This window comes from Morus notabilis, unplaced genomic scaffold (assembly GCF_000414095.1).
Source record: "Morus notabilis unplaced genomic scaffold, ASM41409v2 Scaffold2182, whole genome shotgun sequence".
Classification (NCBI taxonomy): Eukaryota; Viridiplantae; Streptophyta; class Magnoliopsida; order Rosales; family Moraceae; genus Morus; species Morus notabilis.
The window spans coordinates 98,151-113,840 of record NW_010364651.1 but is presented as its reverse complement, the minus strand read 5'-3'; the positions used below and the strand labels follow the sequence as shown (position 1 = coordinate 113,840).

The window sequence follows — 15,690 nt, the reverse complement described above, 5'->3', positions numbered from 1 at the left end:
TTGGCCGTTAATATCGGTGACAAACATATTATTCTCTATTAAAAAAAAATTAATGAATTGTTCTTTTGAAAGGTCCCTTTTCCACGACAAATGGCCAAAAGGTCGTCACATTACATATGTTAGTAAAGGTAGTAAAGGGAAAAAGGTAAAGACAAGACTCGGTCCAAAGAAGCAACTTTTTCCACTTGGAGCCAAATCTTCTCTGGAAAAACAAGCTTAGCCCTTCAAAGCAAAATCCAGCTTCATCATGAAGACAAGTCCTTGAGAGCTAACACCATCCTACCCATACTCCATACGCTGTACAGACAAAACCGAATGCGACCAGCCCACCACAAGCTATTCCAAGAAAAATAAAGAACGCCGGGCATCAACTCTCACCAGTGCACACCATTGCCATTGCCATTGCCATTGCTATACACACCATCTACCAACCCATTGGAAGACTTAAAAATGTTTCCGTTTTGGTAGGTTTTTGTCGTCAAGTGTCCATTGCTAAGTGGCTTGCCGACATGGCCATTGTTCTGAAGAACCGTTTCCAAGTTCCCGCATGCCGCTGCAATAAGTCCTGTAACACAAGAATGGAATAAATCGGCTTTATTGGCTGGACAATCTTAGATGAAAAATCTAATATCCAAGGATGTCACAACTTCTCAACACCCATACCAAAAATATTAACATAATTGAACGAGTCCCCAGTTGGGAGACGTAAAGATGTTTTATTTCAACAAGATAAGAACTATAAAAACCAATGCAAGGTGAATGCCACAGAAACTGTTATCAGTCCCTGAATACACAAGACCTTGCAATGAGAATCACGGCAAACTTTTTTAGTGCTTCAAACTAGTCGATTGAAGAGCAAAAAGATATCAAAGAACTCAGAGAAGAAGGAAAAAAATAAATAATAAATAAATAAATAAAACATACCTAAGAACAGTGCAGAAGGTTTTCCTGGTCTTGATTTGAACTCAGGATGGAATTGAGCACCAACAAAGTATGGATGCGTAGGCAGCTCAATAATCTGTGGTCATAACAAAATTAAAATACTCATAATGCGTAATACCAATTAATTTATAAAGCCACATAAACAAAGTACCCTTTGTTCACTCCAATCATGGGGTTTTCATACAGAACAAAATGTAGGCTTTAAAGCAAATAGTTACCTCCATTCTTTGGCCAGTTTCATCTTTGCCAACAAACGACAAACCAGCCTTTTCAAGTTGTGAAACCATATCAGGATTGACCTGCACAAGAAAATTTTCATTCGAGGAATGATCAACTACCAAGACCAAAATAACACATCATCTCATATATCATGTAGCATACATGCAGACAATGGACACACTTTACCTCGTATCTGTGTCGATGTCGTTCATCAACAAAACTTACATTACCGTACCTGAAAACACAATCCCAAACCACATTTCATAAATTAACTTGAAATGCTCGTGATGGTTTTAACAAAACATAATACAATCCCGTCTTTATCAACTCGTAAGATTTATGTTGTCTTTTGTGCATGCGATTTCAAATAAAATCAAGTTATGAAGCACATGAAAAATAAAGTAGTATCCCAACAAGGGAGACTAGTGTTTTTTTTTTTAATTATTTTTTTAGGAACCAAGTCTTCTACTGTTAAAATATAACTGAAAATATTAACTTGAAATAAGTTCTATGTCCTTACAACTTTGCAGATTTGCAGTCTACAACCTTGAAATAAGTCCTCCTTGATCCTAAACGCATGGTTCCTCCCATATGAGTTTTTGAACCCTTCTCAGTAAACAAGAGTTCTCTTAATATGATAAGAATGAAATGAATATTAAGAATTAAAATTGACTAGGTAAAATAAATTCGTTATAGTATTGCACACCTCTGGCATAAATATAACACAGGGAGTTTTGGTGTCGGGATCAAACTCAGTGCTGTTCGCATCATGTAAATTAAGAACAGACCGTGCAAATTCAATCACAGCAATTTGCATGCCCAGGCATATTCCTAGGTATGGAACTTTGTTTTCTCGAGCATATTTTGCCGCAAGAATTTTGCCTTGCACTCCTCTATCACCAAAACCTCCCGGGACTAGAACACCATCAGCACCCTGAAATAAAAGACCTTCCTTAAGATTGATTGAAGACAAAAACAAATTGAAAAACAAATATTAACCTTAACACAGATCTAATCCATAGTACTTAAAAATGTCACCTTCAAAAGATCCCACGCAGCTTTATGGGCATCAGGGGCCTGTAGATAGCGAAACAGTTAAAGGTAAATTCAATGTATGTAAACCGAATAATATGCTCTAGAGTTAAAATCAGCTTTGACCTCTTTAGCTGTTGCATCTTCAAGGTCACCTGCTGCTACCCAGTCCACGATAAGCTTCCGGCGGCAAGCAACAGAAGCATGCAAAAGAGCCTGGAACAATAAGCTAGACGTTAGAATTGTATCTCAATAGTTCTTCCTCACAGCTATGAATTACAAAGCTGAATGATACATCAGTGCAGTATCTAGAGCCCGTTTGGTTGGAGGATTCATTCTCTGATTCAAATCATGGTTCATGATTCGCTACAGTATTTTCTCTCACAAAAAACACACATAAATCGAAAATGGTTCTAATCTCATGGTTCTAATCCATGAACCAAACGGGCTCCTAGATTCCCAAACAAATAGGCATTGTTATGTGTAGAAATTCACCTTCAAAACAGAGAGGTAAGCATCTGAAAGTCCGGTGTATTTTCCAACCATAGCAATTCTAACCTGTAATTACACGACACTCAAGAGCATGATTTCTGTGACACAGATAAGATAATGTCAAATATTTCAATTCTAATAAGTCTTGAAATGTACAGGGGCCTGCAGCACGTCAAAAATTTTTGTTCTAGCAGTCCACTCCTCCAAATCAGGTTCTCTAGCAACCCTGCATTATATGAAATGTTAAAATTCTACCCCAAAAAAAAAAAGAAAAAAACAAGAAAGAAACATTTGCAGCAAGCATCATCAAAAATGTTAATGTTAATGGCACATTAAAAAAAAATGCTCAGCAAGAAAGAGCGAAACACTTCACAAAATAAAGAGTTGGTTTATAAAACGTACCCTAGAAGATCCAATCCCTTCAAGATTGCTTCATGTGCCATCTGATCCTAATTTAAGAGGAGAGAGACGTGGGCAAAAATGAAAAACAAAAATCAGTTTCTTGTTTGGAACATCATACAGGAAAGAAAGAACATCAAAGCAGCAGGGGAAAAAAGGTACTTACTTTTAATAGCAAGGGAATGTGCCAAATGTTTGGAACATCATACAGAGTGACAATGTTTTCGGCCTGTAAAAAAGTTTATTTTCTATTATAAAAGCTCTGGTTAAAAGGAATGATAAGAAAGAACATCACACGTTGTCTAATGATGCTATCCATACCGGCACATGACAAAACTGAGCAAGCTTTCCCTTAACATTCTCATCAAGTGCCTGTTAATAACATACAAGGTTAAAGTTTAAAATTAGTAAAATAATAATAATAATAATGAAAATGAAAATAAGAATCTTAGACTGCCACGTGAAATTGTAACCAGTGAACCAAATTTGGGACAATGTTTGAAGGGTGGACCTTTGTACTGCGGCAAGCAAGAATATTAGGTGTCAACCCCAATCCTCTTAGTCCCCGAACACTATGCTGGGTAGGCTTTGTTTTCTATAAATTAAGAATATGACACAAAAAAAAAAAAAAAACTACACCAAATGATTGATCGAGCTCATGAACAAAAAAAATATGCAAAAGATTGGAGAAAGGCTCCATATTAAGAAAAACCAGATCCAATATAAGTACACATAGTTATAGTAATCTGTACTGTTGATGGTACCTGCTCACCAACAACGTTAAGAACAGGGACGAGGCTGACATGAATCAAAAGGAAATTGCCAGGACCTAATGCCAAAAAGAGAGAGAGAGAGAGAGAAAGATTGAGAAAAAGTTTGCTGAAACTGAAACACATATTAAAAACAACTTAAATTTACGTGAATTTATGAGAAAGGAACCTTGTGATTGATCCTACCTACACGATATGAGAATTGACCAAGTGCTTCAACAAATGGCATAGATTCAATATCTCCTGCATCGAGAATTCAGATTCAAGCTTTTGAGAAACAAAGAAGTGGCTAACTAGGAGCAGAGCGCATATATGATGCTACTTTACCTATAGTTCCACCCAACTCGATGACACAAACATCAGCTGGGCCTTCTTTCCCATCCACTGGTACCATTGCCACCCGTTCAATCCACTCTTGTATGGCATCGGTAATGTGTGGAACGACCTGTTGCAAAGAGAAAAGAATAAGTTAGTTGTACATACCATTGCCCATAAATCACCAAATGAAACAACCAACTTATAACATACCTGGACAGTTTTTCCAAGATAATCTCCTTTTCTCTCTTTGTTAATAACAGACTGTAAAAAGAACGAAATGAAGTTTAGAATGGAGAAAATCAATAATAAACAAAATCCTTGATTTTATAACCATTTTTTAAAAACACATCTCTCAAATACAGAAAGGATTAGAAAAAATAACCTGATATATTTTTCCAGTGGTGATATTGTTGTCACGGGTTAGTGTGGTGTCTAGAAACCGCTCATAGTTTCCCAGGTCAAGGTCCACCTTCATAAACACAAAGATAATCAAAAAGTAAGTCCCCATTTTTCATTTTTATAGCATGAACTCAAGACAATCCTATATCTAATCGTATGCAAGATTCTACTTCTTTGGCATTGACAATTTACCTCACCACCATCATCCAGGACAAACACCTCCCCATGCTCAAAAGGAGACATTGTCCCTGCGTCTGTGTTCAGGTAAGGATCTGCATGTAATGGAGGAATTATAAACATTAGTAAGGACAATCTCAAACATTGGCACGTGGAAATACAAAACCATTCCCTTTCTCTTTCTTTTCCTAAATATACAAACATTTGGAATGAAACTAAAGCTGCTGATAAGAGGAAAAATACTAGATTCAGTAATGAATTTCTACTATGAGATGGCCCTTTCAAGCCCAAAAAAAAACAAAAAGTATCATTTTGTAAACAAAGGAGGAAACAAAAGGAGAGCAATCCCAGATGGGAAAAATAGTGTATTTGGTTGGTAAATTCATATCATGATTTGAATTATGATTCGTAATTCGTTACAGTATTTTCTCTCACAAAAAACACACGTAAACCGAGAATGATTTTGAATCATGGTTCTGAATCCATGAACCAAACGTTAGTAAGAGAAATATACCAATCTTGATGGAAGTAACACGAAGACCACAAGCCTTGAGGAGAACACCAATACTACTAGCGGTGACTCCTTTGCCGAGCCCGCTAACAACGCCACCAGTCACCAGTACATACTTCATCTTCGAGATATGTATATCTTCTGACTTCTGTTGAGATATTCAACGTTACTAGGATTATTTCGAGAAAGAAAAGGAGCAAGCAATACTAGTTAACAGTCACACAAACCCAGTTAGCTTCTTATTCTAATAACACCAGAGTGATAAATTCACAATTTTTTGGATCTAAAAGATTGTTGCATTGTCATTTTAATTCAAAATTTTTGTTCAATTTAGCCCCAAAAAAAATTTTCTGGCTCCACGACTGTTCACAATGGCAGTTTTTACGAAGCCTTCTGCTTTGTGATGTCCCATTCCTCTACTTTTCTGCTCTGCATTGCGTTATCTTTTTATTTTTTTTTGTTTTCTGTGCTTCACACAATCAACAGTTCAGGGTCTTGTTCCAAAGTTTGTTCACGAACAAGAGAGGCAGAGCATACCAAAAGAAAAGGGTGGCTTTCGACTTTAAAATGTCCTTAGAAAGAATAAAAGAAATGCAAATATGAGGTTTCAGTCTGAATGGAGAAAAATAAAAACTACTTTGGAAAACAAGGATCAGATAGAGGGAATATGATCAATCATTCCCATTTCAAAATATATATATATATATATATATTAGAGATTGAACTGTGAACAATGGATTGAACATCATGCATCAGTATTAACATCCGGATTTCGGATTTAGAGGAACAAAAACAACAAAACAAATGCGAGCATTACAACAGTAAAAAAAAATAAAAAATAAAAAACAGAAACAAAAATCCGCACAGAAGGTTGAAGTTTGAAACTCAAATGAGCAGTGAGCAGCGTTTCCAATTATCCAAGCTTCAAGAACAGAAATGGCGAGCAATCAAGTAAAAAACTCATCAGTCATCACGGAAATTTTAAAAAACAAAAAATCAATGAGAGAACAGAGAATAACTGAATATGATTGAACGCCGGCGAACCACCTGAGATGAACGGCGGCGGAGAAGAGGTTGTCGGAATCTGAGTAGGAACGGCAATGGGGGAAGGGCGGCAGATTGGGGTGGCTGCTAGGGTTTTAGAAAATCAATCTTATTCTTCAGCGAGGCCTTCATTTTATGTAGAGCTGACGATAAGGATTACAACACGATTTAAAAATAATATAAAATTTATGGGTTATGGTTGAGAAAAAAAATTTTAAATTAGAATTATATCGATTTAAAATTGATATGAAAAATATGAATTAATTTTGGATTAGACCCACTTAATTTAAATACGATGTAAAACTCGTAAAAAATTAAAAAATACATATATTTTTATTATATATTTTTTATTTTATTATGAATTTGTGATATAATGATAGTTATATTCAAAATTTTATATTATTATTTACTTAATTTTAATAGATGTTATTATATTTTAATGTATTATGAATTTTAAGTTATTTATAATATGTAAAAAATTAAATAAAAATATATAATTTTCGTGTTAATTTTAGGTTCACGGGTCATTTTTGTGTTGTGTCGTGTCGTATTCGTATTGTAGTTTTTATAAAATTTTGTATCACAGATCATATTCAAATTAACTATAAATTTAAAAAAATAACTAAAATATGACAAAAATATAATATGTGACACGAATTAACACCCATAATTTTACGCGTGCGTAGTTGTACATTTTAAGTAATAAAAAGTTGATGCTGTACCGGGCCGCCATGGCTTATCCTTGCTTTTTGTGTAGCTTTTGACGTGTCATTTAACATATAGTCAACTTATATTTTCATAAAAACAATAATAATTAATAAAGAAATAATGTGTCGCCAACTTCTATAAGTCCTGTTTGCGTCACTAGTCAACTAGACAAATAAATGCATCCTAAAAATAAAATAAAATAAAAGACCAACCATTTCCCGTTATATTGAGCATTTGTAGCAAAAGTGAGACGAGATGTTCAACGGAGATGGGCGCGGCCGGTGAGGGAGTTGCTGCGACGACCGCCACACAGCCACAATTGCAATCTGTATGGGGGAGATCTCTTATTAGTGGCGGCCGCACACCAGTCATCGGCAGAGATTACAATAGATGATAAATTTTATTAAAATGCGAAGTGAAGTATGTAGGCCCTGTTCATTTCGCTGATTCGAATTTAGAATTCGAGTTTTGTTACAGTAAAAAGTTCTTACAAACAATCACATCTAACTTTTTTGCTACAGTAAAAAGCTCTCACATAAAATCACATCTCAACTCGAATTAAAAACTCGAATCAGCGAACTAAACGGGCCCGTAATCTTTTTAAGTTATAACCAAGTGTACTAAGATGTACGCAAGCTTAAGAACACTTTTTTTTGTTTGGTTCTGCTAAAATTTTGTTGAACCTTGATCTTAGATTTGCATGGAATTGTTAGGATCAAAATGAGTTTTTTGAGTTTTTTGTTTTTTAATGTTTGCATAATATTTACCAACTCTATAAGATGTTCAAGAGCCTCTACCCATTCATATGTTGTTATTTTGGGACTCACTTTTTTAATTTTATTAGTTAAAATGGTGTTAATTAATCAAATCATGACATATGAGTTCAAAAAATTAAAAAATAATTTTTAATTGTCTTTTTTATGTTTTAATGTTGGAGTTCATTAAATAGCATGGTAAAAGGTTATTAGTTAGGAAAAGGTTAGGTGCATGCGTCTCAGATTTTTATTTTTTATGAATAATATTAAAGACACAAATTTTAATTTTAATTTTTATATATCAACTGATATAGTATGTGAATTGATATTTTTTTATTAGTGGGTATTTAAAATATCGTCACGTCAATTAATAATAAAAAATTACATCTATCAATAAAAAATAACAATCTATATGTGACATCAATTAAATAAAAATTAAAATTTGAATTAATATCCCTAACACTACTCATTCAAATATAATATGATAAAAAGTGGTGCTCCCAATGAAACTGGTGGCTTATGCTAAAATCCTAGTTCAATTAGCATGAATTTACAAATCTCAATTTGTCATTCACTTTAAGCCACGTGGGGGCAAATTAGCAGGGAATCTTTTATTTAATTACATGACAAGTACTGCAACTGCTATAAGAGCGAAATAAAGCCATTTTGGATTAAACAAGTGTTTTTGGAAAAAAAAAAAAAAAAAATCCTCTTTTGGATTACCTTAAATTATGGGCTATCATTTTCAGACGTGTAAACACGTGGAGTGGTATCTTAAACTAAAATGAAATTGCAACCACTTAAGAAAATGAAATTACAACCAATGAGCTTTTTTTTAACTAACTGATCAGTGTATATATAACTGAGAGGTGTATATATATATATATATATATATATATATATATATATTATATGTTGTTGAAAGCCTAATGATTGTCTGATACAACTAATGAGTTGTTACCTTTATCCAAATAGCAAAAGCGAAACCAAATATGTCTATCAATTTCCAAGTAGTTGATTAAAAACCCAATAGTGATGATATCACATGAGATGAACATTTATATTTCCTATTAGAAAATTAAGGGCATGCCCCAAATTTCAAATTTCTTTCATATTCATACAATAACTTTTTTATTATTTAAATTTATGTCACGTTTTGTTGATGTTTTAACTAATTTATTTGGATAATACAGATCCAAAGCTTAATAGAAGGGACTAGAAATGTCACCAGTGCCTATTGCGCTATTTAGAGGTCCAAACCATTCTCTGCATAATCATAAACTGGTACTAGCTCACTACTCACAATTAGTAGTGGATTTAAGTACAACTCAGTGGGAGATATTCCCCACTCAAATTTTTTTGAAAAAAATATTACCTTTAAAAATTTTAAAATTTTACACTTAAGTCACCACTAAAATAAATATATTTTATTATATGTCCCCACTAAAATAATTTGTTAAAAAAAATTTAATGTACGCCCTCATTAAAGTGAAATGATGGCTACGCCACTGCTCACAATATACCTCCGAGACAACATCCTACTAGCTTTAAGAACATTTTTGTGACGGCTCATTTTGGAACTTATATATTGCATGCTTAAAAGAACAAGCTTCATTTATCTGCCGCTAATACTCCAAAATTTTTTAAATTAATAGTAATTAGGAAACCCGAGAATCATAATTTTGAAGAAATTAAGCTCTATTCTATTCAAAATGAGAACTTCAAATCCATTACTAGAATAAAGAAATTCTCCATTTTTCGCAATTGGATCATAGTCCTATCATTAATTGAAATGAGAGAACTACCTCAGGGAAGAATGTTGCTTCAGAGATTCGAGGTCATTCATTATCTCTTTTGGCCTATGTTTGGTAGAGTGGTAAAGAGAGAGAAAAGAAATTAACGGAATGATTTTAGAGAGAAAAATAAAATTTTGAGTTGTTTAGCGTAAGAAAATGAAGAAAGAATGATGTTGTAAATCTATGGAGCCCGTCATTTTTCAATCATTGCAATTTTGGAAGAACAAAGGAACGAAAAAATAGGTTGGATATAAAAGTGTTAGAAATATTTTCTAACAATACAAATTTATTTATGAATTTTTTGAGTTTTCCGTTGGAAAAGTTTTGACATAATATATACATTATTTTGGAAAGTGCTTTAAGTTTCAACGTTTATCTTCTTAATTGGTAAATCTTTTTATGTTCTTTTGTCCATTACAGTTGGCATATGAAAGTCTCCTACATATTTGCATCAAGTTATCTTCGAATTGATATCTGTGTATAACGTAAACATTTTGTTGAATGTATATATACCGTATATAAGCTGTGTACATTTTTTTTTTAAGGAAAAGTGGAATTTATTAATTAATTGGAAGAAGCCATCTTGGCACTTACAATAGAAGTAATACAACTAGGAAAATCTTGAACTGATCTTCACTTATGGATAAAGCAAATTTTGCTAATATATGCTGTGTACATTATTTTTTACACTTTATTACAATATTGATTTTGAGTAATTACCAAAGTTAATTTGATTCTTCACGAGTAGTATAAATAGACCAGCCTACTCTTGTGTATATACATAACTTTTATCTCTTGTTCAGAAGCCTTCTTTTTCACTTGTTTGCTTCTTTATTAAACACTCAAGTGGGGCCGTTCATTTCACCGATTCGAGTTTTGCTACAGTAAAAAACTCTTAGAAACAGTCATATTTAACTTTTTTACTACAGTAAAATATTCTCATATAAAATCACATCTTAACTCAAATTAAAAACTCGAATCAGCAAATTAAACGGACCCCTAATTAATTACTTAAGAGAGTTTGCATCGACCTGCTAGTTGGGAGTGCACCCTCAGCAGTGATTTTGGTTGTAGAATCTTGGAGGCCGGCCACCACCACCACCCTATTGCACCGGATTTATCATCTCGGGGAGGCAAAATTGGTTTTAAGGACAGCGATCTTTGCGCTTCTATCATCTTTCAATTATCTAAAGTCTTTTCATTTTTATTATTAAGTTCCGTATTATTTTTCCAATTCAGTGTTTGTAATATTTGGCACGTCTATTAGAAATATTTATTTTAATTTCATTCATTAGTGTAATATTTTATTTATTAATTTATTTTTCAACAAAATAACTATTTTAACCTAATTTGCTCATCATCTTTTTTATTTATATAAGGGAATAATGGTAAAATAAACAAAAATTTGACACCGGGGAATTATATTCATACCCCTAGTTTTGATGAAGACTTCCCCATTAGGTCTCGTTCATTTCACCGATTTGATTTTTCAGTTCTAGGTTTCTACAGTAAAAAGCTCTCAGAAAATGTCACATATAACTTTTTTTGCTACAATGAAAAGTTCTCACAAAATGTCACATCTCAGCTCGAATTAAAAATTTGAATCTGCGAAGTGAACGAGATAAATAAGACACGTACGAAAAAGTAATAAAAGGAAAATATGGAAACTAAGGGTACGTTTTGAATTGGTTCCAAAATGATTTTGTTTTCTATATGAAAATGGAAATGAAAACGTTTTCATTTTCATTTTGAAATTATTTCTAAAAATGCATTTGGTCATTTTATTCAGAGATTGATTTCAATTTTAAAAAAAACTGAAACTGCGTTTGGTGACGTTTTCAAGATAGCATGTCGTTTGATCACTCCACATAAAATGACATGTCGTTTTATATAATCACCATTGTCGTTTCTCAACCGCCAGATTTTCCAAGGCAAAAAAAAAAAAAAAAAAAACACTTTGACTATCAGAGACTCGATCCATGGAAAGAAAATCCATGGCATTTCTCAATTTGATCAAGAAAAGAAAATCCATGGCGTCCTCCTCCTCCGCTATCCTACCACCAACCCCATCTTCTCCGTCCTCCCTTTTTGCCGCAATCGACATGGGCACTAACTCCTTCAAGCTCCTTATCGTCCGGGCCCACCCCACCGGCTATTTCCTCCCCCTCCTCTGCCGCAAAGACTTCGTCCTTGGCCGCCGCCACTACCACCAAACTCCCACTTCTCCTTTTGCCATTTCCGCCTTCTCCGAGCTTCGCGCCCTCAAAGCCCTCAATACCTTCCAAACCCTCTCCCGGGCCCACAACATCCCCACCACCCACACCCGCTGCGTCGCCACGTCAGCTGTCCGTGAAACTGCCAACAAGTCTGAGTTCTTAGAAAACGTGAGGGAGAAGACTGGATTGGAAGTCGAAGTCTTGAGCGGAGAAGAAAAGGCCAGACTTGTTTATCTGGGTACGCTTCAGTTCTTTCCCGTGTTTGTAAAATTGGTTCTTTGTGTTGATATCGGAGGTGGGGGTGCCAGTCAAGAGAGGGGGGCTAGTCAGAGAAGACGGTGGCGGGCAGTCGGAGAAGATGGTGGCGGGCCGGCGTCGTCTCCTTCGTAGAAAAGCTTGTTCCAGTCAAGCTCTAATGGCTGAAAACGGAGGAAATGAGAAAATGAAAAACGGTGTATTATACCGCAGAAAACGAATCCGGCGAGAAGAACGAAGGAGCTCGGCCGGCAAGAAGGCTGAAGAATCTGGGCTGAAGAAGGGCAGAAAAAAAACTGAGACGGGGGAGGCTGAAGAGAAAACGGGAGAGAAAAGAAAAATGAAAACGAAAATGGAGAAAATGAAAACAGTTTTTTTTCGTTTTCTGATTTCCACAAAACAACAAAAATGATTTTGTTTTTGTTTTTTAAAAAAACTTGCACCAAACGCGTTTTTAAAACCCGTTTTCAATTTTTTACTTCGAAAAACGTGAAAAATGAAAATGGAAACAGAAACAAACAAGCCCTAAAAAACTACTTATTCCTTTGCATCTCCATTTTTCTTCTCTTTTCTAGAATTAACCTTTTTTTACCGGTCTATTTATTTATGCTATTCTTTCTATTTCATATAAATTTTTACATAATTTCGTCCAAAAATGAATTTGCAGAAGAATTTATAATAATAAGGTAATAAAACTTAACTAACAATACAAAACAAAATCTAAAACCATTGACGGGAGTAAGTTTTACACTCAATTTTTCTGTATTTCAATTTATTTCTAAACGAACTTTTACCGTGGATACGTAGAATTTTGTGTACGGTTTTGTATAGTCACTTTTGTGTTCTTTTGCCTTTTTCTTCACACTTTGGGTGCCTTAATACATTCAGGGGTGTAAATAAAAATTTTTCTTTGACATTTTCTTTTTCTGCCAAACAATATGAAAGAAAATTTTCTTTCTACTCTTTTATTTTTTTCACCTAAGTATTTTACTTATTCTTTCTTTCTATTTTATATCTCTCCTTTCAAACATAACATTAATTCGATCTTGGTTTCCTCTATCTTGACAATTTTCTCTTCAGTCTCACTCTTATCACCCGTTAGTTCTACTTCTTTTAGGTTTTATTTAATTTTACATGTTGACCTAAATTACAGGTCGCCCGTGCATGAATTCCCAAATAAAAACCAATTCATTGATGCTTGATGATGCTTCTATTGATGCTTGTGTTTTCCTTGGGTGTCAATTAAAAATATGAGTGATCTCATCAATTGATTCGATAGCTACTTAGTTTTTGTTTTGTCACAATTGAAATCAAGAGCCTTGGTCTCATTATATAGGCTTTTAGTCTATCCCCGCTTTACTGCCAAAGTGATGCGGGACTTTTATCCTTTTTTATTTTGCCTAAGCCAAATGCTAGTATAATATTTATAATTTAGGTATTTGCATGTGAAGTGGCATTCTACATGTCAACTACATTTGGGATAAATTAATAAGTTTGCTCCTGAACTATAGGCCACGTCACAAAATTTTAGAACTCTTGCAAAGTTTATAATATCCTCTAAACTTTAATTTGTAACATCCCTTGAACTTTAGAACTATTGCAAAATTTTCTCTTTTGTTAAATAACTGACGGAAAATGACACTTGCAGTGCACGTGATGATAATTTTAAGGACATTTTAGTTTAAAAAAAAAATTTAAAGGCACATTAAATCCTTATTGAATTTATAAAGAAAAGAATTAAAAATTAAAAAAATCTAAAAAATCCCTGAGCAAATGCGCCTATTTTGAACAAACAAAAATGGGACATACAATAAATTGTTCTTCCAATAATTCCTTAAAAAAAAATGTTCTTCCAATAATTCTCATAAAACATTTTTGAAAAAGTATAAACCTTCAGGAAAATGAGCTCAAAGAACGATAGCGGGTTTGTCGGCCATGTTCGAGCTTTGGAGACGAGGCCGGCTCACTCCACTCCAAGTTTTGAGCCAGCGACAAAAATGGCACGCGCCGCACGACGAGGAAGAGGAATCTCTAGCCGCCCATCGGCGACCTAGGCCGGAAATTTTGGGGATCTCTGCGAGCTCGTTTTGGAGGCGATTCCAATCTAATCTCTCGAGTCACCTCTGATCTTGCACCCCTAGTACAGCCCCACATAGCCGTCTAGCCTCTTTGTCGCCTCCGATCCCGCCAATGCTCCCCAAACCTCCCTACTCCTTGCAAAAGTCCAAATCGCGTACTTGGCGATGAACTCTTGCTTGGACCATGAGAGGCCTCGGTGGGCTTTCTACCTCTGCTATCTTGTTGGCCTCCATTGACGGATGAACCACCAAACTTCAGACAAAGCGAAAGAAAAAATGAAAAGAAAAACGACAACTTCCCTTTCTGAAAAGAAAAGGGAAGAAAAGGACAACTTATTAATTGCATAGATGGTCTAATTTAGGGAAAGCTGGGTAGAAGGATGGATCGGTGGAAGAATAGATAGAATATGAGAGGAGGGAAAGTGGGAAGGGAGGGAAAGATTGAGAGTTTTTTTAAATTATTTGGTATGATAAGAAAGAAAGATAATTATTTTTTTTTCTATTATTTGGTATTAGAAGAAAACAAGAAGAAAAAGATTTGATTTTATTGATAAAGTTACGTATTTACCTTTATATTAAAAGTAATTATATCTACTTGAAATCTTTTATTTTTATTGTATTTAAAATTGATTTGCTTTATAATACAAATGTACACACATATTTTATTTGTGTCAATATAGTGTAAATATATAAAAGTGTATCAACATTATATTAAAAAGGGAAAAAAAAGCATGTGAATAATTTTCAATATATATTCATAATGTAATCCCACATAATATTAATGTCTAAGACCTCACAACCATAGATGATAAAGTATATATCTTTAACAATTGCAAAAATACTTACATCTAGTAGAAGGTAAAAGCCTTCTCAAAAATAATAACCCTAAAAAATAGGCACTATAGTGAAGTGGTCATTACTATCCTTCAGTGATCATTACTATCCTTCAATGATCATTCTAAGGACCTCAAATTTTTTTTCTCAATGTCATCTCATCAAAGTCCAAGCCCATAAAAGGTTAATTCTTCTATAATATGTATATCAAAATGCTAGTATCTAATGACTCTATTACTTAGCTACAAACCATCAAATTTTAAAGCTCGTTGCTTGGGTACATCATCTTCAACAATAGCTCGTAGCGGCTTTCACTTGGGACAGCAAAGAAGGCTCAAACTTTTGATGCATCTTTAATTAGGAATAAAAAGACGTCAAGTTGGAGATTTTCAAGAACTCCAATATTCATCAACTCTGCATAAATTTTAGGCTCTGAATAAACACGTGACCTTCCTTTTTCAAGAATATCAATGCTTTTTTCAGTAATGGCATTGCTTTCCCTAATTGCCTGATTGCCTTTCTTAATTGCATCAGTCACACCACCTATGCTAGATTGCATAGTCTCAAGATGCTTATCAAGAGAGTCCATCATAGAGAATTTCCTTTTCATACCCTTCGATGAGGTTCCAACTTAAGAGTTATATTTTGGAGATATTTGTTCAAAACCATTCAATGCTACCTCACCATTAGAGTCAAGATCCACAAACCGATTGCCTTCCTTTTCCCATTGTTTGACCTTATCCTT

The 15,690-nt window shown here is 34.2% G+C and overlaps 1 protein-coding gene across 4 annotated transcripts; it reads right to left on the bottom strand.

The window, feature by feature from the left end:
* Window positions 1-6,434, bottom strand: LOC21390329 (CTP synthase). Of its 4 annotated transcripts, XM_024171322.1 has the most exons (23): window positions 6,307-6,434; window positions 6,125-6,181; window positions 5,263-5,407; window positions 4,764-4,843; window positions 4,555-4,641; window positions 4,383-4,433; window positions 4,182-4,299; window positions 4,041-4,097; window positions 3,849-3,913; window positions 3,596-3,679; window positions 3,406-3,456; window positions 3,251-3,313; window positions 3,088-3,134; window positions 2,842-2,911; window positions 2,689-2,751; window positions 2,320-2,409; window positions 2,200-2,238; window positions 1,868-2,095; window positions 1,682-1,767; window positions 1,348-1,396; window positions 1,161-1,241; window positions 925-1,018; window positions 1-565 (listed from the first exon to the last, which is right to left on the bottom strand). In XM_024171322.1, the coding sequence occupies exons 3-23, from the start codon at window positions 5,378-5,380 to the stop codon at window positions 375-377; spliced, it is 1,812 nt and encodes a 603-aa protein (XP_024027090.1). In that variant the 5' UTR covers window positions 5,381-5,407; window positions 6,125-6,181; window positions 6,307-6,434; the 3' UTR covers window positions 1-374. The 4 variants fall into 4 exon arrangements, with proteins under 4 accessions (XP_024027090.1, XP_024027089.1, XP_024027091.1 ...); XM_024171321.1 differs by lacking the exon at window positions 6,125-6,181 and having other exon boundaries at window positions 6,279-6,434; XM_024171323.1 differs by lacking the exon at window positions 6,125-6,181.
* Window positions 6,435-15,690: the final 9,256 nt, after the last annotated feature.